Genomic DNA, 21,792 nt, shown 5'->3' on the forward strand with positions numbered 1-21,792 from the left:
GCATGGAATGTCATCTGCTATGTAAGCACTCGTTTTCCTCTATAATTAAAAAAAAAAACACTTTGAAACGTTTCTAAATGTCATAATTAAAATAAAAACATCTGCAATGTTTTCATACTTTAAATGAATAAGAAGCTGGTGTAATACTTTACTGACAGTGGTAAAACAAGTGCTGGTGGTGGACTGGAGAGAACAGGACCAAAGGGGTATACTACATGTTACGTTCCCCAGTTTCTGTGTTGTAGTTTGTATATTTGTGAGTGTGTTTCAGGTAATGGCTTCCTGAAATTCTCCAAGCAGCTGATTGGTCGGCCCCATTGCTGATTGGAGAGCTGACCCCGCCCCCTCGTCAGGACGCAGCTTTCTCCAATTAACAACCCCACCTAAAGCTATATAAGCCAGTGTGCTGTTGCTCAGAGGAGGAGACAGAGAGATATTTCCCGAGAGAGAGATATTTCCCGAGAGAGAGATATTTCCCGAGAGAGAGATATTTCCCGAGAGAGAGATATTTCCCGAGAGAGAGATATTTGCCGAGAGAGGAGGGTGATGGCAGAGGGTTATATATGTTGGTTGTTTCTCAGAAAGAGAATTTGGTATGTACTGAGTTGTTGCTGAGAAACCTTATTATGTTCTGTGTTCGTTTGTTGCTCAGAGAGAGAGCTTCTTTAATGTCCTGAGTTTTTCTCAGTTTAGTTGTGTAATTGTTTGTTATTCTGTTTCCTTTGTTCCCAGGGGGGAAGGGGAAGGCACCTAGGGAGTGCTTAGGCAAGAGGCCCGCGGGCATACATATACCCGTAGTAGTTTACTGTCTATGCACACTAGGAAAGACCTGGGCGGACCATCCCCTGTATTTTGGTTAGTGCACCAGGTGGTGCTAGTTAAGTAGTGGGTAGGTAGGAGAGGGGGCTTTGATATTTACTTGCTTTGGTTCCGTCCAGTCCCTTTTCCCCAACCTTACCGCGTGAAGGAATAAATTCCCTGTTAACGGTATTCTCTGCCTATTTGTCATCCTTGCTCACACCTACACTTCCCTACCTTATTCACAACAAGGAGAGTTAAGTTGTAGCAGGGTGTTGCGTTCCCTCTTTCTAGAGGCGTGCGTAACACTACAAAGCAGGATCGAAGTGTTAGATTGCCAATGTGTTTAAATATTCTGATTATAACGTTTTATTTTTGTAATAACGATAAGCTTGAGATGGGCATGGTCTCATTTATTTAACAAACAAAAAAAAAACATTTCTAGAATTAGCTTTCGCAATCAACCATAAAAATCAAGTTATTTCTGGTTGCTTATCAAAGTTAGATGGCTAACTCATTGATCCTTTTTGTAGTATACCGCTCAGGGTAGACGATAACGCTGTAATGTACAAGTATTGGGGCTTGGGTATGCCACTAGGTGGAATGGTAGTGTAATGCTGTAGTTCCGTCCAATGACATAGATGGTTCCATCCATGTTCAGCTCACACCTGCTACATTAGGAACAGGTAAAGTGGTAAAGGACTGGGGGTAGGGGCTCAGGTGGAATGTCAGTGTAACGATCGTGTTCCATCCCTGTCTAGCACCTGGCTGCTACATTAGGACCAGTTGATGGGTAATAAATCAAATCACATTTTATTGGTCACATACACATGGTTAGCAGATGTTATTGGTCACATACACATGGTTAGCAGATGTTATTGCGAGTGTAGTGAAATGCTAGGGGACTGGGGGTAGGGCACAGGTGGGCTAAGGTAGAGTGTAGTCTTTGGCGGCCACTCCGTCCTACTGTCCTCCTCAGACTCCAACCTTGGAGTGTTACTGGACCCCTCACATTCTCCGACAATAAAAAAATAAAAAATAAAAAAATAGGTCTGCAAAAAAAAATATTATTTCACCTGAGAAACATCACCTGTTCTCTCTCAAACCTGCTGGTTAACTCCCTCGTCACCTACTGACTGCAATGCCCTCCTTGATGGTCTCCCCCTCAAAAAGCATCCACGGGATGCAGATTGTGCAGAACAGCGCCGCACAGGAACTCGGAGATCTGCCCACATCACCCCCATTCTAGCCTCCACTGGCTATCCACCCAATTCAAAACCCTCAATGGCTCTGGTCCCCAATAACTCAGTGAACTCCTCAGCCCCAAACAGTCTTCAGGTTCACTCCGGTCAAATGATCAAAGACTCCTTGCAGTCCCAAAGAAACACCTAAAACACTTCTTCAAACTGTCTTTCACTTTATGCCATCTATGTTGTGTTGTCTGTTGGTGTTACGTTTCAAGTTTTATTGTTCTGTCCTTGTCGCCTCCTTTAATATTCTGTGTCTTGTGTATGATGAGATAGATGTTGTTCTTTGTTTTTATATCTCGCTGTAATACTGTGTTCAACCGTGATGGATCTTGACTAGCCATCTTGTTTCAAGAGGACCACAATGGAAATAAGTCCCAGACTTTGTGTGTTATCCTCCATGATTTAACTCATGTATGGCTTTTTCCACTTTTGTGTGTGCTTGTTTTTTATTTTAAACGATTGAATTAATAAAGTATCTTAATTTCTCACCTAATGTCTTTAGTCCTTTCACTAAAGCTTTTTTTCTTTTAATGGTTTCTCTGTAAAGAGCTTTGGGATTTATGAAAAGCGCTCTACAAATGTAATGTATAATATTATAAGAAAGGGTCAAGTGGTAGGGAACTTGGGGTAGGGGACTAGGTGTAGGGGTGAGGGGACTGGGTGTAGGGGCTCAGGTGGAGTGTTAGGAACAGGTAAAATGGTAGGGCATTGTGGGTAGGGGACTAGGTGTAGGGGTGAGGGGACTGGGTGTAGGGGCTCAGGTGAGGTATAGTCTTAGGAACCGGTCAAGTGGTAGGGTACGGGAAGTAGAGGAGAGGGGCTCAGGTGGAGTGTTAGGAACAGGTAAAATGGTAGGGCATTGTGGGTAGGCGTGAGGGGCTCAGGTCTCTGACTATCTTGTTGAGGCTGGAGATCTTCTCTTCCAGTAGATAGTTCTTCTTCTCTGCTACTTTCTGTCTCTGCTCGGTCATCTCCAAGGCCTTCAGCAGCTGGGCGTTCTCCACGTACAGGTCCTTGATCAACAAATCAGCTTTACCGTTCTTATGGTGCTGGAGACAGAACAGAGTGAGAACATGACCCATCAACCAACCAACCAATCACATTAATTTTATAAAGCCCTTTTTAAAACAGCAACTGTCACTAAGTGTCTAACCTTGATACATTTTACATTTGACATTTTAGTCATTTAGCAGACACTCTTATCCAGAGCGACTTACAGTAGTGAATGCATACATTTCATACATTTTTTTTTTCTTCCCATACTGGTCTCTCGTGGGAATCGAACCCACAACCCTGGCGTTGCAAACACCATGCTCTACCAACTGAGCCACACGGGACCCGATACTGTGTCATCATACATTTACACTGCATCGATTCCATACATTTCTTTTATTTTGTAACAACTTGTAAGAGGGCTCAATAAACAACTCTCATGTGACATTATCCAAGTCCAAATAATTGCTAGGCAACCTCACTCAGTAAAAACCAATATAGAAAAAGTGATAACAGATCCTGAGATAACATCGTAAAGAGACCACTGACTGAAGGCTTTAACAGGGGCAGCAGGTTATTAAGAGTGTTGGGCCAGTAACAGAAAGGTTGTGGGCCAGGAACAGAAAGGATGCTGGTTCAGAGCAGACTAGGTGAAAAATCTGTTGACGAGCCCTTGAGCAAGGCCTTAATTGCGCCTTTAAGTTATTTTGGATAAAAGTCTGCTAAATGACTATAATGTAAATAGTAAATCATATATTTTGCCTATAGATTAAAGTGTACCTGATCTTTCAGTTGGGAGACCTTCTCTTTGAGAAGCAGCTTGACGTTATGCAGCGACAGTTCGATCTCCCTCATACGTCCCTCCATCTTCATCATTATCATCATCGCCCTCTCATCCTGGTGATGGAGAAGAGTTATGGAGATGTTTAATCATCTTTACGCACCATCTGGCATGTTTAACCATCTTTATGCATCATCTGGCATGTTTAACCATCTTTATGTATCATCTGGCATGTTTAACCATCTTTATGCATCATCTGGCATGTTTAACCATCTTTACGTAACATCTGGCACGTTTAACCATTTTTACGTATCATCTGGCATGTTTAACCATTTTTACGTATCATCTGGCATGTTTAACCATCTTTACGTATCATCTGGCATGTTTAACCATTTTTACGTATCATCTGGCATGTTTAACCATCTTTACGCATCATCTGGCATGTTTAACCATCTTTATGCATCATCTGGCATGTTTAACCATCTTTATGCATCATCTGGCATGTTTAACCATTTTTACGTATCATCTGGCATGTTTAACCATCTTTATGCATCATCTGGCATGTTTAACCATCTTTATGCATCATCTGGCATGTTTAACCATCTTTATGTACCATCTGGCATGTTTAACCATCTTTATGTACCATCTGGCATGTTTAACCATCTTTATGTACCATCTGGCATGTTTAACCATCTTTATGTACCATCTGGCATGTTTAACCATCTTTAAGTACCATCTGGCATGTTTAACCATCTTTACGTACCATCTGGCATGTTTAACCATCTTTACGTACCATCTGGCATGTTTAACCATCTTTATGCACCATCTGGCATGTTTAACCATCTTTACGCATCATCTGGCATGTTTAACCATCTTTACGTATCATCTGGCATGTTTAACCATCTTTACGTATCATCTGGCATGTTTAACCATCTTTACGTATCATCTGGCATGTTTAACCATCTTTACGTACCATCTGGCATGTTTAACCATCTTTACGCATCATCTGGCATGTTTAACCATTTTTACGTATCATCTGGCATGTTTAACCATCTTTATGTATCATCTGGCATGTTTAACCATCTTTACGCACCATCTGGCATGTTTAACCATCTTTACGCACCATCTGGCATGTTTAACCATCTTTATGTATCATCTGGCATGTTTAACAATTTTGACATATCATCTGGCATGTTTAACCATCTTTACGTACCATCTGGCATGTTTAACCATCTTTACGCACCATCTGGCATGTTTAACCATTTTTACGTATCATCTGGCATGTTTAACCATCTTTACGTATTATCTGGCATGTTTAACCATCTTTATGAATCATCTGGCATGTTTAACCAAAACTAGAGCCCGCAGGACTTGCTTTTTGGAGTGTGGTGTCAAAAAAGCAGAGCATATCTTTATTACGGCCCAGACCTCTCCCCATCTTCACAACCATTGAATCTATATGTTTTGACCATGACAGATTACAATCTAAAGTGACGCCAAGTAATTTAGTCTCCTCAACTTGTTCAACAGCCACACCATTCATTACTAGATTCAGCTGAGGTCTAGAACTTAAGGAATGATTTGTACCAAAAGAAATGCTAATATATATATATTTTTTATGTTCAGGACAACTCTTTGTTAAGGGTTTCAGTGACTTCATTAGCTGTGGTTGCTGATGCATATATGTTTGAATCATCAGCTTACATGGATAAACATGCTTTGTTTAATGCCAGTGGCAGGTCATTGGTAAAAAATAGAAAAGATTAGAGGGCCTAGAGAGCTGCCCTGCGGTACACCTCACTTTACATGTTTGACATTAGAGAAGCTTCCATTAAAGAAGGTTGAAAGAGGTTGAAAAGCCATAAGACATGTTTTTTCAAAAGGTTATGGTCAATAATGCCAAAGGCTGCACTGAAATCTAACAGTACAGCTCCCACAATCTTCTTATTACCAACTTCTTTCAACCAATCATCAGTCATTTGTGTCAGTGCAGTACATGTTGAGTGCCCTTCTCTATAAGCATGCTGAAAGTCTGTTGTTAATTTGTTTACAGAGAAATAGCATTGTATTTGGGCAAACACAATTTCTTCCAACCATTTGCTAAAGGCTGGCAGCAAGCTGATAGGTCTACTGTTAGAACCAATAAAGGCCACTTTACCACTCTTGGGCAGGGGAATTACTTTGTCCTCAGGCTTGGAGGGAAGCCAAAGACTTCCCTCTAGGCTCTGATTAAATATATAACAGATAGGAGTGGCTATAGAGTCAGCTACCATCCTCAGTAGCTTTCCATCTAAAGTTGTCAATGCCAGGAGGTTTGTCATTTATGTATCATCTGGCATGTTTATCCATCTTTATGTACCATCTGGCATGTTTAAAGTGAAAAGAAAAAGAAATACACATATGGTTTAAAAATCACACAAGTAAATAATTTGGAGTACTGTACTGCATGTCTGGCTTTAAACAACGGGTGGGTCTAATCCTGAATGCGGATTGGATAAAAGCGCATTCTGGTCGGTGTCTATTCCACAAATTACCACCAGCTAAATCTATGAAATTAAAAATATTTACTCTGTTCCATTTGACTGCGCAATCCACTGTCTCATCAGCCCAGCCAGGCAAATTATAAACTTAATATCCACAATAAAAAGCATCTAGACATCTAATTTCTTTTAGGCTAACATTTAGTTTTCAACAGCGGAAATTTGCATAAACCCTACAGTCTCTCAGACATTTGCAACATTGTTTCAATATTCAAATTCAATCTCCAATCAGTCCTGTAGTAATTAACGTGTAAGTGTCAACTCAAACAAATGCATCTACGGTTGTTATTCTGTCTGCACTGTTTGACGTGACTGTAAATTAGCCGTAGCTGGATGGCTGGCTAGGGAGCAAGGGATAAGAACGTTTCCTTCCCGTATGGCAATGGAACGAACGACTGGGTCGCAACGGAACGGAACCAATAACCAGCCGGTTTGGGTAGCAACCCTACATTTGGTTCGGGACTACATCTTGTGGAAGGATGAAAATGGTACGAATAAATCCATCAAAATAACATTAATTAAAATATGTCAATCATTATTTGAATATGTTGATAAAAATAATGCCATCGAAGCTGGTGATTGGCGGATATATTGGCACGGTTTGCTGGCCCTTGACTTCCTCTCGGGCCTAACACCCGTGCCAATTATATCCTCCAACTACGGCTTCTTGGGCATTATCACTTAAGTATGACCTGAAAAATGCTCATAGCTGGCAAATAGGTGTAGAAAACTGATTGTCTTCTATGTGGTAATATATTCTTACAATAACAAAGATGTGTTTCAACAGAACAAATCAGAGAGGAAACCATCAGAGCATGTGATATAATGCCAAGGAAGGCAGCCATTGAACACAAAACTAAACACTTTATTTCTCTTGATTCTTTCCAGTGAAATACATTGTAGTGCATTCATGAAAAAGTGACCTCACAGTTAAATAAAATGGATAAAAACAAATTAATAAATATTAAATTATGTTATCCAACTTGTTGATCCAGAAACATAAAAAACACATTCTACAAAACGTAAATACAATACTCAGTCATGATGATTCTAATTTAAATAAAAATGAACGAAACACACACACACACACACACACACACACACACACACACACACACACACACACACACACACACACACACACACAGAGCAAAAGAGAATAAAACTGTGGTTTGACATTATCTAAAAGACCCGGGATTGTATTATTCAGTCTGGACTATCAAAGATCCTGAAGAACCATAGTGACTATACTAACATGGTTGCTACAGCAACATGACACAAGTGATGGAAGAACATGAGTGAAAGCATTCTGATAAATATCATGAACATTTGTTTACAAATCAAAACTGTCATTGGTCCTTTTGAGTTCAATACGGTTGGTAATGAACTGGTCCAGTTTACAATAACCCACAGTACTTTCAGATATACCGTACCTGTAGTGAGAGGTGAGCATGTTCACCAACAAAAGGTTATTAAAATCCTATGTGACAAAGATGAACAAAAATCAGTTGATATTGATGTTGTGGGTTAACTGCCAAAAAATATCAATATGCAAGTTACCTTGAAAAATATTTCACATAATACATTCTGTTGAAACTAGGAATCTACTGCAATCAGAGCATATATCATGAACCTTTGTTTGAATCAACAGTTAAGAGCTGAAGAAAGCACTTTGATTTGAGGAAAATAACAAAAGACTAGCCTGTTTTACTCTCATAGTCTACCACCTAGTGGATGCATACACTCATTAGACATTCCCTTACAATGAGCTGTTTCTAACACCCCATTCAGATCACTGGTCATCTCCTATAAGGACGGAAGGCAGAGTTACACGCTCCCAGAAGTTTACGTCTTCCAGTGCTTCAAGCAAGTGGGATATGGGGAAATTCAGGGAATTCCTGGAAGATTGGGAGAGGCTGGGGTTAGGTGAGGAGGACAGGTTTGGAGGGAGTTAGAAACTGCCAGGTAGGGGCAATTCAGGGGAGATGAGCCTTGGAGAATCAGATGGGGTTAGGTGATGGCGGACAGTCAGAAAGCTAGGAAACTGGACTAGGGGATGTTTGAAACTGCCAAGCTGCAGTCAGAGTCCACCAATCCTCCGGTAGCTGTCTGCATGAGCGGCCCTCTGTTCTGGCATCGCAGCATCCTGGAGAGAGAAGGCAGGTAGACTTCACCAGGGTTCACCCCTTCCATCCAGGCCTCGAGTCCTTTAAACCTTCTCAACGCTTAGCTCGGCTTTAGCAGTGCAATCTGAGCACCAACCCCCACCAGAATAGAAAGTGACAGACATGGTGAATCTAGAGAAAACACAACCAAACCCAGAATGTTCACTCTCCACACACTACGGCTGTCCCAGACAAAATCATAAATCAGGGTCATCCTGTTCTTACGACCAATCGATTGGTTGAAATGTTTCAACTTACACACACACACCTTATATGTTTGAATAAAATCAACTACATATGCACTGAGCTTGTCTGATACTTTAAGCACACCGTTTGATCACACAAATGGACTCAAGAGCCCGATGGTCACACTGGTAACAAAAAAATTACAGCCTCACTCACTCACTCACTCACTCACTCACTCACTCACTCACTCACTCACTCACTCACTCACTCACTCACTCACTCACTCACTCACTCACTCACTCACTCACTCACTGCAGAGAAAAGGCACCACAGCACAGGAAGTGTTTATTGCGCTGTCAGTGCTGAAGCTGCCACATCATTACAGCCATTTAGTTTCTTACTTGTTACTGACTGAAAAGTTCTGTTACTGAAATCCCTCATTTGTTAAGGGGAAGAAAAAAAAAAGACCCCTATTCCCTCAACGCTCTCTTTACACAAAACATGTAAGCATCGCCTGACCTAACCCTAACCCTATCATAATCACGTCAATAAATAAATTATAACAAAACCTGAACACTTGACAGCAAAATGGACGTGGATGACGTGAAAAAGAAACTCGAAACGGGCGAACGCTCCGGAGGGGAAGTCAGATCTGTGGAAGACATTTGACTTAGTTTAGGAAACTACTGGTGAGCAAGTAGAAAGAGGGTATATGAGGAAGCGTTGTGCGATCAAGTAGAAAGAGGGTATATGAGGAAGCGTTGTGTGATCAAGTAGAAAGAAGGTATATTAGGAAGCGTTGTGTGAGTATTTGTGTGCCAAACAGTTGCTGTTAGATTACAATATTTAGTCCGACCATTTGGAACAGTGTAAACACTAAATAAATACCAGAGAGAACTTGGTTCTATTTGTTACGCGCTGCAAGTCCTGCCTCTACCATCTCATTGGTTTTTAAGAGCATATACCCACGTGGGTGATCGAGGTCCACACTCCAACATGTGTGTCCTCATCGCGTCTGGTGTGGGTGGACCAAAACCAACATGCGTGTCATCACGTCTGGTGTGGGTGGACTCAAACCAACATGCATGCGATGGCAGTCTGGTCAGCATGTTAGGCTATTGATTCTAGACCAAATTAAATTGGGATTTCCTCTTCCTCAATTTTCTTAGACAATTCGGCTAAGGGCTGTTTACTGTACCATCCCAGTAGCCTCAGTAATGGTTTATTCCACTGAGACAGGCAGGTGATGGACTGTGCCATCCCAGTGGCCTCAGTAATGGATTATTCCACTGAGACAGGCAGGTGATGGACTGTACCATCCCAGTGGCCTCAGTAATGGATTATTCCACTGAGACAGGCAGGTGATGGACTGTACCATCCCAGTGGCCTCAGTAATGGATTATTCCACTGAGACAGGCAGGTGATGGACTGTACCATCCCAGTGGCCTCAGTAATGGATTATTCCACTGAGACAGGCAGGTGATGGACTGTACCATCCCAGTGGCCTCCGTAATGGATTATTCCACTGAGACAGGCAGGTGATGGACTGTACCATCCCAGTGGCCTCCGTAATGGATTATTCCACTGAGACAGGCAGGTGATGGACTGTACCATCCCAGTGGCCTCAGTAATGGATTATTCCACTGAGACAGGCAGGTGATGGACTGTACCATCCCAGTGGCCTCAGTAATGGATTATTCCACTGAGACAGGCAGGTGATGGACTGTACCATCCCAGTGGCCTCCGTAATGGATTATTCCACTGAGACAGGCAGGTGATGGACTGTACCATCCCAGTGGCCTCGGTAATGGATTATTCCACTGAGACAGGCAGGTGATGGACTGTACCATCCCAGTGGCCTCGGTAATGGATTATTCCACTGAGACAGGCAGGTGATGGACTGTACCATCCCAGTGGCCTCGGTAATGGATTATTCCACTGAGACAGGCAGGTGATGGACTGTACCATCCCAGTGGCCTCGGTAATGGATTATTCCACTGAGACAGGCAGGTGATGGACTGTACCATCCCAGTGGCCTCGGTAATGGATTATTCCACTGAGACAGGCAGGTGATGGACTGTACCATCCCAGTGGCCTCGGTAATGGATTATTCCACTGAGACAGGCAGGTGATGGACTGTACCATCCCAGTGGCCTCAGTAATGGATTATTCCACTGAGACAGGCAGGTGATGGACTGTACCATCCCAGTGGCCTCAGTAATGGATTATTCCACTGAGACAGGCAGGTGTTTGGTGCACCATGAAAACAGAAAATATACTGCGACTGCTCGGCTAAAGAATCTCGGGTCGACCAACAGCCTATCGACCAGTCGACTAAATGGGGTCAGCCCTACTACACAACACACACACACACACACACACACACACACACACACACACACACACGAGAGAACATGAAGATGGCAAGGCAGTGGGTGTGGTGATGAAACCAGGACAAAAAGTCCCAGCTACAGAACCCCCCCCCCCCCCCCAAAAAAAAAAATAGGCATTTCAATTCTTACTTCTATTTTCAAACATTTATATTCCCCAAAGTGAAAATGGAGGGACATTTTGTAAGGTGTCTGTGGTTCAGTTCCAATAATAATAATAATAATAATAATAATAATAATAATAATAATAATAATAATAATAATAATATTTGTGGTTCAGGTCCCATCAGAGTGTAATAAAAGGAGATCAGAAGAGTCAGGTATTCCCATAATCAACAGGATATGATGCAGAGCTGTAGAATGGACAGTGTATGAAGTGTGATAGCAGCAGTAAATAGCTGTTGAACACAGTGAGAGTGAAGATGCTGTATACTAGGTGCTAGATTGTAGATCACCAGATATGCCAGCTGCATTGATTGATTCAAAGAACAAGGAGATCTGAGGATTGACTTCCAGTTAGAGGTGCGATTCGCCTGCAATAGGAAGGGATGGGTAGCCCTGATCTCTCCTACCTGTATGTTCTCTGGGCTGTGGTCGTTCTCGCAGTGTTGTCCTCGCCCCTCACCAGGCATCCTGCGAGGGGAGGGGGGCAGCAGACCACCCAGCTGGGCCTAGAGAGACAAGACTGATTGTTATAAGAGATAATGAGAGAGTCAGGAGAAAGAGGAGCGACAGACAGGAGAGATACAGTCAAGAGAGAGAGAGTCAGGAAAGAGATGGAGGATTTGATAGGATCTCATTATCCGATGCCAATCAACAAGTCTTATTTGGGTCCGACACATAACGGAAAAGACATTAGACAAGACTTACCAATTTACATACATTTAAAAACATTAACATGGAGTGTGGGTGCGCACGGGGGAAAGGCATTGTGTTGTGAGGTGTTGCTTTATTTGTTTTTTGAAACCAGGTTTGCTGTTCACTTGCGCTATATAAGAAGGGAGTTCCATGTATAATACTGTACATTTCTTGAATTTGTTCTGGACCTGGGGACTGTGCAAAGACCCCTGGAGGCATGTCTGGTGGAGTAAGTGTGCATCAGTGCTGTAATTAAGTTGACTATGCAAACTATTTGGGACACATGAATGTTTCTTATAAAAACAAGAAGTGACGCTGTCAGTTTTTCCTCAAATTGTTCAACAGCCACATTGTTAGAACTTAGGGAATGGTTTGTACCAAATACAATGCTCTTAGTTTTAGAGATGTTCAGGACCAGTTTATTACTGGCCAACCATTCCAAAACAGACTGCAACTCTTTGTTAAGGGTTTCAGTGACTTCATTGGCTGTGGTTAGCACATTGGCTAACCGGGCTATCTGCATTGTGCCCCCCCCCCCCCCCCCTCTTTTTACGCTACTGCTACTCTCTGTTCATCATATATGCATAGTCACTTTAACCATACCCACATGTACATACTACCTCAATCAGCCTGACTAACCGGTGTCTGTATATAGCCTTGCTACTCTTATTGTCAAATGTCTTTTTACTGTTGTTTTATTTATTTACCCACACACACACTTTTTTCCCACACTATTGGTTAGAGCCTGTAAGTAAGCATTTCACCTGTTGTATTCGGTGCACATGATGAATAAACTTTGATTTGATTCACCAGCATACATGGACACACATGCTTTGTTTAATGCCAGTGGCAGGTCATTGGTAAAAACAAAAATAGAGAAGAGTAGAGGGCCTAGAGAGCTGCCCTGCGGTACACCACACTTTACATGTGACAGAGAAGCTTCTATAAAAAAATATTTAAAAAAATCCTCTGAGGTCTACTAGATAGATAGCTCTGAATCCACAATATGGCAGAGGTTGAAAAGCCATAACACATGTTTTTTTCAACAGGTTATGGTCAATAATACAAAAGGTTGTACTGAAATCTAACAGTACATCTCCCACAATCTTCTTATTATCAATTTCTTTCAACCAATAAATTAGTCATTTTGAAACAGCACAGTTACAAATAGATGACAAAAAGAAATCAAAACTGGACGGTCTCCAGGAGATAAGATGGGAGGGGTTGAGGGTAGCTGAAGGATGAGATTCCAAAAAAATTGTTTCCGTGAAATGTATATAGTATGTATAAGAGTTGTTGTCGTTGATTAAATTACTCCAACTACGGGAGGGATGGTAGGGTTAGGGGAACATAAAAATATATTTAAAAAAAGATCTATACACACAGCACCAGTCAAAATTTGGGGTTTCTTTATTTTTACTATTTTCTACATTGTAGAATAATAGTGAAAACATAAAAACTAATGACATAACACACATGGAATGATGTAGTAACCAAGAAAGTGTTAAATAAATCGAAATAAAAAAGTTAACGTGGAATTTCTTTCCTTCTTAATGCGTTTCAGCCAATCCGTTGTGTGGTGACAAGGTATGGGTAGCATACAGAAGATAGCCCTATTTGGTAAAAGACCAGGTCCATATTTTGTCAAGAACCGCTCAAATAAGCAAAGAGGAATGACAGTCCATCACTTGGGTTCCCAAGTGGCGCAGCGGTCTACGGCATTGCATCTCAGTGCTAGAGGCGTCACTACAGACCCTGGTTCGATTCCAGGCTGTAACACAACCGGCCGTGGTTGGGAGTCCCATAGGGCGGCGCACAATTGGCCCAGTGTCGTCCGGGTTAGGGTTTGGCTCATTAGAGTTACCAGCCTCAGGAATTGCAGCCTAAATAAATGTTTCAGAGTTCAAGTAACAGACACATCTCAACATCAACTGTTCAGAGGAGACTGCATCAATCACCTCATGGTCGAATTGCTGCAAAAAAAACACTACTAAAAGAGACTAATAATAAGAAAAGACTTGCTTGGGCCAAAAAACACGAGCTGGTGGAAATCTGTACTTTTCGTCTGATGAGTTGAGATTTTTGTTTCAAACCGCCGTGTCTTTGTAAGACGCAGAGTAAGTGAACGGGTGATCTCCGCATGCATGGTTCCCACTGTGAAGCATGGAGGAGGTGGTGTTGTAATAGTGTCACCAGCAAAGCACCCCAACACTGTCTGATTTATTTTGAATTCAAGGCATACTTAACCAGCATTCTGCAGTGATACGCCAGCTATCTATCACTTGTTTTTCAACAGGACAATGACCCAACACACCTCCAGGCTGTGTAAGGGCTATTTGACCAAGAAGGAGAGTGATGGAGTGCTGCATCAGACGACCTGGCCTCCACAATCACCCGACCTCAACCCAATTGAGATGGTTTGGGATGAGTTGGACCGCAGAGTGAAGGAAAATCAGCGCCTAGCATATGTGGGAAGACTTTTGGAAAAGCATTCCTTATGAAGCCGATTGAGGGAACGCCAAGAGCATGCAAAGCTGTCATCAAGGCCAAGGGTGGCTACTTTGAAGAAACAAAAAATATATTGATTTGTTTAACACTTTTTTGTTCACATATGATTCCATATGTGTTATTTCATAGTTGATGTCTTCACTATTATTCTACAATGTAGAAAATAGTAAAAACAATGAAAAACCCTTGAATGAGGAGGTGTATAAACTTTTGACTGGTACTGTATATATGGGGGATGGGAAATGCAGATAATTACATTGATGGAAGCTACAATCTACCCCATTAAAAATATATACATTTAGTCATTTGTGTCAGTGCAGTACATGTTGAGTGCCCTTCTCTATAAGCATGCTGAACGTCTGTTTTGAATTGTTTACAGAGAAATAGCATTGTATTAGGTCAAACAATTTTTTCCAACCGTTTGCTAAGAGCTGACAGGTCTGCTGTTAGAACCAGTAAAGGCCGCTTTACCACTCTTGGGTAGTGGAATTACCTTGGCTTCCCTCCAGGCCTGAGGACAAAGACTTTCCTCTAGGCTAATATAAAAAAATATGACAGATAGGAGTGGCTATAGAGTCAGCTACCATCCTCAGTAGCTTTCCATCTAAGTTGTCAATGCCATGTTTGTCATTATTGATCGATAACAATACATTTTCCACCTCTCCCTAACTTTACAAAAACAGGTTTAGAAATGTAAAAAAAAGTTTTTTTTAAAGATCACATTTAAATTTAAACTGAAATATTACATAAGTATTCAGCCCCTTCACTCAGTACTTTGTTAAAGCACCTTTGGCAGCGATTACAGCCTCAAGTCTTCCTGGGTGTGACGCTATAAGCTTGGCACACCTGTATTTGGGGAGTTTCTCCCATTCTTCTCTGCAGATCCTCAAGCTTTGTCAGGTTGGATGAAAAGCGTCACTGCACAGCTATTTTCAGGTCTCTCCAGAGATGTTCGATTGGGTTCAAATAAGGGCTCTGGCTGGGCCACTCAAGGACATTCAGAGACTTGTCCCGAAGCCACTCCTGCGTTGTCTTGGCTGTGTTCTTAAGGTCGTTGTCCTGTTGGAAGGTGAACCTTCACCCCCAGTCTGAGGTCCTGAGCGCTCTGGAGCAGGTTTTCATCAAGGATCCTGTACTTTTCTCATGGTCTGAGAGTCCTTTAGGTGGCTTTTGGCAAACTCCAAGCGAACCGTCGTATGCCTTTTACTGAGGAGTGGCTTCCGTCTGGCCACTCCACCAAAAAGGCCTGATTGGTAGAGTCCTGCAGTGATGGTTGTCGTTCTGGAAGGTTCTCCCATCTCCACAGAGGAACTCCGGAGCTCTGGCACAGTGACCATCGGGTTCTTGGTCACCTCCCTAAACAAGGCCCTTCTCCCCAGATTACTCAGTTTGACTGGCCGGCCAGCTCTAGGAAGAGTCTGTGGTTCCAAACTTCTTCCATTTAAAGAATAATGGAGGCCACTGTGGTCTTGGGGACCTTCAATGATGCATTATGTTTTTGGTGGCCTTCCCCAGAACTCTACGGACAATTCCTTCTTCCTCATGGCTTCGTTTTTGCTCTGACATGCACTGTCAAATGTGGGACCTTATATAGACCTTATCCTTTCCAAATCATGCCCAAACAAATGAATTAATTTACCACGGATGAACTCCAATAAAGTTGTAGAAACATCAAGGATGACCAATGGAAACAGGATGGACCAGGGCTCAATTTCCAGTCTCATAGCAAAGGGTATGAATACTTATATAAATAAGGTATGTCTAAAAACCTGTTTTTACTTTGTCATTATGGGGTATTGTGTGTAGATTGTTGTATTTAATCCATTTTAGAATAAGGCTGTAACATAAAATGTGGAAAAGGGGAAGGGGTCTGAATACTTTCCGAAGGAACTGTATAAACGCTATCGAATGTTGGCAAGTTATTGATTTCATGAACATTATTTATAAGGCTACATACATTAAATTGGGTTATTTTCAGCCCTTTCCTGGGTAGCTTATCAGAGACGGACAATATGGAAAAGAGCAAACAAAGCAAGAGGAGAAAAAAGTATATTAAACAGTTGGTGTGTGTGCTGCAGGGTTGAAGCCATGAAGCCATGAAGCCATAGGCTTGGCTCTCATCCCTTCCAGGCTTCTGGGAGGGATGGAGGACAATGATCCTGTCATAGCGGATATAAGCAGTGTCTCCACGCGCTCTGGCAGCTTTCATGGCTGGGTTAAGTTCTTTCCTCTTCTGGTGCACAGCTTAAGGATAGTCCTCGTTGAAGGAAGATGTACGTTCCTCCTAAGTTTTTGGCTCTTCCCAGAACAGCTACCTTGTCCTTGACCCTCAGGAACTTGACCACTATCTGCCTGGGCCGGTCACCTGGGCCGGTGGTGGGTTTTCCAGTCCTGTGGCCACACTTCACCTCAATCTTCCTGTGGTCCACCTTCAGTTTCTCCAAGATCCTTTCCCTCACTTTGTGTTCAGACTCCATCCACGACTCGTGGAGATTGTGCAATTTTGTCCATTATTTTATTAGTTGAATCAACCAGTATCTGGACAACTCAGGAAGCTATTTTCTTGTTGTAACAACTGCTTGTAGAACTATTTTTAGTTTGAGAGAGAGTCGAGAGAGAGAGAGAGAGTCGGGAGAGAGACATGAGAGAAAAAGAGGGAGAGAAGAGAGACAGAGGACATAATGTAGTGTGGGAGGGATAGACAGAGACAGATGGATAGAGGCTGTGTTAAAAAGGGGACAAGAGGGTTGGGACAGGTGGCGCCAGTACTAGGCAAACTTTTATTGTGTTTCTGGAAAATTGTTGCCGTTAAATTTTATTTTTTTTACTATTTATATAGGAAATTACAGAAGAGTAAGGAAGAGGGAGAAATGTGACATTAAAAAGAGGACAGGTGTTTGACAGGTAGATTAAAGTCCAGAGTACAAGTGAGGGGGAAGTTAGGGAAGGTTGGCAGAGAACTGACCTCCAGAAGCCAGGCCTGTAGTGGGACCTGTTGGATCTTCAGCCCCTCATTCTCCTGACGTAGACTCTCCAGCTCTCGCTGAACCTCACACACCTGCAAACCACACCATCACGCCGGGCACACAAGACCATCAGTTAACAAGGAAAGATCCTGTATATAACAGACAATGTCAAAAGCTGACTGCTTCAGAAATACAAGTTTCTTGTGAATTATATGTTGAGGTAAGCTTTCCTTTTCTACACAGGTTGATATTATTGATGTACAGGGAAAGTGTAACTCAACCAATCAATCAGCTAACGCTAGCTAGCCAACCAATCAGAGCAGGTGTAAGAGTAGATCCTCCTGTTAGATTACCTTTTTCTGAGCAGAGAGTAGCTCCTGATGCATCATGTCCAGCTCTCTCTTCAGAGCAGTCTTCTCCTGTTCTACAGTCTTCCCCACGCTGGACTGGCCCTGCTGTTTCTGCTGCTTCACGGTTAAGATGGCTGCCTCCAGCTGTGAGGAGATGATACAGGGTTTGATAGAGGTATTCTCATATGCAGGGTGTACCGCTGTCCTCTAAACCTCAAACTTAAAAGATCTTGAGACATTAAGTCAGATATGATTGTTTATATTTTGTCGAATGGATGAATGAGTCCGTCCCATCCATCCATCCCTCTGTAATCTCACCTTGTCCCTGGTGTGGTGGAGCTCCATGGTCAGCCTCTCGTTCTCCTGCCTCAGCTGCTGCTGCTCCTGTTCCACCAGCCTGGCCAGCTCATCCTGGTACAGCTTCTTATGCTGGCTCTGGTATCCACTGGAGTGCAGGGCCATCTCCAGAACCTGGTTCTGATTCAGGAAAACCCATCAGATGTCACAATAACAAATCAGCTGAGAGATTGAGGATTCTCTGACCCATAGCAATATACTATAAGGGACAAAGCTGCTCAGACCACAGCAATTTGACTGGATGCCCGTTTTAGTATTTCTATACCAACCTAACAACCAGTCGTTATGGTGATTAGAGAAATACAATGACTAGAACTGACCAACCTGAAGCCAGCCAACTACCCAACCAACCAACCTCAAGCCAGCCAGCCAGCGAGCCAATCAACCTGAAGCCAGCCAATCAACTAACCAACCAACCTCAAGCAAGCCAGCCAGCCAGCCAATCAACCAACCAACCTGAAGCCAGCCAGCCAATCAACCTGAAGCCAGCCAATCAACTAACCAACCAACCTCAAGCAAGCCAGCCAGCCAATCAACTAACCAACCAACCTGAAGCCAGCCAGCCAATCAACTAACCAACCAACCTGAAGCCAGCCAGCCAATCAACTAACCAACCAACCTGAAGCCAGCCAATCAACTAACCAACCAACCTGAAGCCAGCCAATCAACTAACCAAACAAACAGAAGCCAGCCAATCAACTAACCAAACAAACAGAAGCCAGCCAATCAACTAACCAACCTGAAGCCAGCCAATCAACTAACCAAACAAACAGAAGCCAGCCAATCAATTTACCAACCAATTAGCATGTTATCATAGTAGGCCTCACCTTATCATTGCAGTTCTGCAGCTGTTTGTGCAGTGACATCACTTCCTGTTTGAGGGCGTCCTTCTCCTGCTGTGTCACGCGGAGGTCTGACTTGAGACGGGCGCTCTGGAGGTTGACAGACTGAAGACTTTCCTCCAACACCTGGGTCTGAGAGAGACCACCTTGGTCATGAATAGGGTTACAAAATTCCCCTAACTTTCCTTAAATTCCCCGGTTTTCCAGAAATCCTGGTTGGAGGAGTCCGGATTTCCTTATAATTCCCTTGTGATTCAGGAATCCTCCAGCCAGGATTTCTTGGAAACTTTACATAAATACTGACTGACACTACAAAGCATATTGACTAAACACACAAATCAACAGGAGTCATAGAATTAGTCAATTTTTGCATAATTAATTAGAAATACTTAATTGTCTTTGCAATGTTGAAATGCGTCTTCGGCTTGACACACACAGAACATACTGTCCATTATAATTGATGATGATATTGAATGAAAGGGGTAACTATTTTAATTGTAGATCACTACTGTGTCATAAGTGGTTGACAAGGGTACATCCCAAAAGGCACACCCCCCATATTCCCTATAACAGTGCACTACTATTGACCAGGCAGTGTAAAAGGTTGCCCGACTGAACAGAGTATCCTTACCCTCTCCTGAGATTTGGCTAGCTGGTTGCGTAATGCTTGGGTCTGTTTTTCCAAAGCCTTGCGTTCCTGCAGGAGGAGGGAGAGCTGGCACTCTACAGCCCCCATCTTAGCCACCTACAGATGGACACAGGGAAGAAGAATGTGGTTTTATGTACCGTATAACCAATTTAACCATAATGCATCTAAACCCCTACATCCATGTGTATCATACTGTATATAATATACAGAAACTGCTAGTAGGTCTCTGCAGGTCTCTCTTGCAAAATACTAAACTAAACTGGATAAATAAAAGTTTAATACAAAAAAAACAAACAAGTGAGTTAAAGGATGATTCTATTAGATTTTTACTACATAATGTTTATCATCTGCTCACATCTCACCTTATCTCTGAGGGTATTGAGTTGTAGCACCAGCTGGGCCTTGCCCTCCTCTAGAAGTACAGTCCCTTCCACAGCGTTGGTCAGCTCCACCTCCAGGGCAGACACGCACACTGCCATCTGATACAGGAAAACAAGTCGTTAGGACCCCAATGGCTTTTTCTCTATTTATCCAGTGCTCTCTATCCTCATCTCCTACTTAAAACACATTGGAGAAGAAAACCAGAGAGCAGGGACATGTAATCTTCTTGTCCAATGCAATTTTGAGGAAGAGAATCGAAGAGGAATCGAGCGAAGATGAATTGAGAAACAGGTCGTGACTACAATCAAAAGCCTTAAAGAGATAGTTTGGGGATTTTGTCAATGAAGCCCTTTATCAACTTGCCCAGAGTGAGATGGACTCGTACCCTTTTTTACTCTAGATAAGCATTTGCTTGTTAACCTACTTCTAACTTATTTCATACTGGACTCAAAGAGGACATAACATTATCACTTCACGCGCCAGACCCCAGCTCCACGAGGGGGCTTAGCCCCCCCCCCCAGCTCCACGAGGGGGCTTAGCCCCCCCCCTGGCTCCACGAGGGGGCTTAGCCCCCCCAGTTGAAACTTGAGCCCCCTCAACTTTGAGTTTTATGTCCCAATATAAAATACGATAGGTTGACACAGACTGGGGGGGGGGGGGGGGCTATGGAAAGCCACTGGGGAGGGTAGGTATGACTTCTTTGGGTTTCCATAAAAAGCAAGAAAAAAAAGAAAAAACGCTTCTCATCTGTGGTAGGCTAAGTGAATAACGTGATAGGCTTCCGCCTGTAATATTTGAATAATAAAAAGGGCGGGGTCAAGTTACCCGTTGAAAACTGCTTCACTCAACTCTGCCTCACCATAAGAGTTTAGTTAGCGTCTTAGCTTAGCTGTAAAAAGCATTAAGTGTTATTAGCCATAGCCTATTTAGTTCAAACAAGCATTATTATTATGGTGTACGGCTGCGTTCACATAGGGTAATTCAACTATTACAAACATCCCATCTTGCAGCATATATTCATGACCAAAATGGCCTTGCTTTGTGTGTAGGGCGCTGTCCATTGTGCTGATACAAATTGACACCAAACTATCATTTCAAAAGCACTCAATAAATGGTCTCGGCATTTGAACTTTGTTTATTGTGGTATAGTGTGATATAAGCAGAATTCAACATAATACCAATGCAACAACCCCCCCAAAATCGTGTCCCTCAACAATTTCAACTGTACCCTTAGTCCCTTTATCCTGGGTTTGCCACGACTTAACCTGACTCTGGGAAATAGATAAGGGCTTAACTGCCAAAATCCTAAACCATCCCTTTAAAAACAACTGTGTCCTCATTTACCTTCATCCTCTCATCCCCCGGTACAGTACGTTGCTGGTCTCTGACAGCTTCCTGTCTCTCGCTCTGTCTGAGCAGTTCACCCAGCTGTTGGCTCAACCCCTCCACTCCTGCTGCGTTCTGGGCGTTCTCATCCTCCAGCTGCTGACTGTGGAGACGAAGCACTGAGATCTACGGGGGGGGGAAAATGCAGATTTAGTGGTCATCCCAAATGGAACCCTATATAGTGCACTACTTTGTAACCAGGGCCTGCACCCCATTCCCTATATAGTGCACTACTTTTTACCTACGTCCTATACAATACCCTACTTTGTAACCAGGGCCTGCACCCTATTCCCTGGTCAAAGGTAGTTCACTATATAGAGAAAAATGGCACCTTCTCTGACACCGATCTAGATTTATTAGAGTTGCCATGTATTGCCCGTGTTAGCACAAAG

The 21,792-nt window shown here is 42.8% G+C and overlaps 1 protein-coding gene across 6 annotated transcripts in view; it reads right to left on the reverse strand.

The window, feature by feature from the left end:
- Nucleotides 1-919: 919 nt before the first annotated feature.
- LOC115161896 (ninein) overlaps nucleotides 920-21,792 on the reverse strand; it is a 62,105-nt gene continuing 41,232 nt past the window's right edge. For 2 of the 6 annotated variants that reach the window (XM_029712706.1, XM_029712707.1), the window contains exons 20-29: nucleotides 21,359-21,526; nucleotides 19,996-20,112; nucleotides 19,616-19,729; nucleotides 18,970-19,116; nucleotides 18,104-18,262; nucleotides 17,789-17,929; nucleotides 17,435-17,527; nucleotides 11,676-11,774; nucleotides 3,822-3,938; nucleotides 2,749-3,097 (exon numbers count right to left, since the gene is read on the reverse strand). In XM_029712706.1, coding sequence (XP_029568566.1) covers nucleotides 2,882-3,097; nucleotides 3,822-3,938; nucleotides 11,676-11,774; nucleotides 17,435-17,527; nucleotides 17,789-17,929; nucleotides 18,104-18,262; nucleotides 18,970-19,116; nucleotides 19,616-19,729; nucleotides 19,996-20,112; nucleotides 21,359-21,526 — 1,371 coding nt within the window. In that variant the 3' untranslated portion in view covers nucleotides 2,749-2,881. Of the gene's footprint in view, nucleotides 3,098-3,821; nucleotides 3,939-7,206; nucleotides 8,660-11,675; nucleotides 11,775-17,434; nucleotides 17,528-17,788; nucleotides 17,930-18,103; nucleotides 18,263-18,969; nucleotides 19,117-19,615; nucleotides 19,730-19,995; nucleotides 20,113-21,358; nucleotides 21,527-21,792 lie in introns of those variants that run through there. The other 4 variants (XM_029712708.1, XM_029712709.1, XM_029712712.1 and 1 more) reach the window with 4 other exon arrangements.

The sequence above is a fragment of the Salmo trutta genome, chromosome 25 (genome assembly GCF_901001165.1).
Source record: "Salmo trutta chromosome 25, fSalTru1.1, whole genome shotgun sequence".
NCBI lineage: Eukaryota > Metazoa > Chordata > Actinopteri > Salmoniformes > Salmonidae > Salmo > Salmo trutta.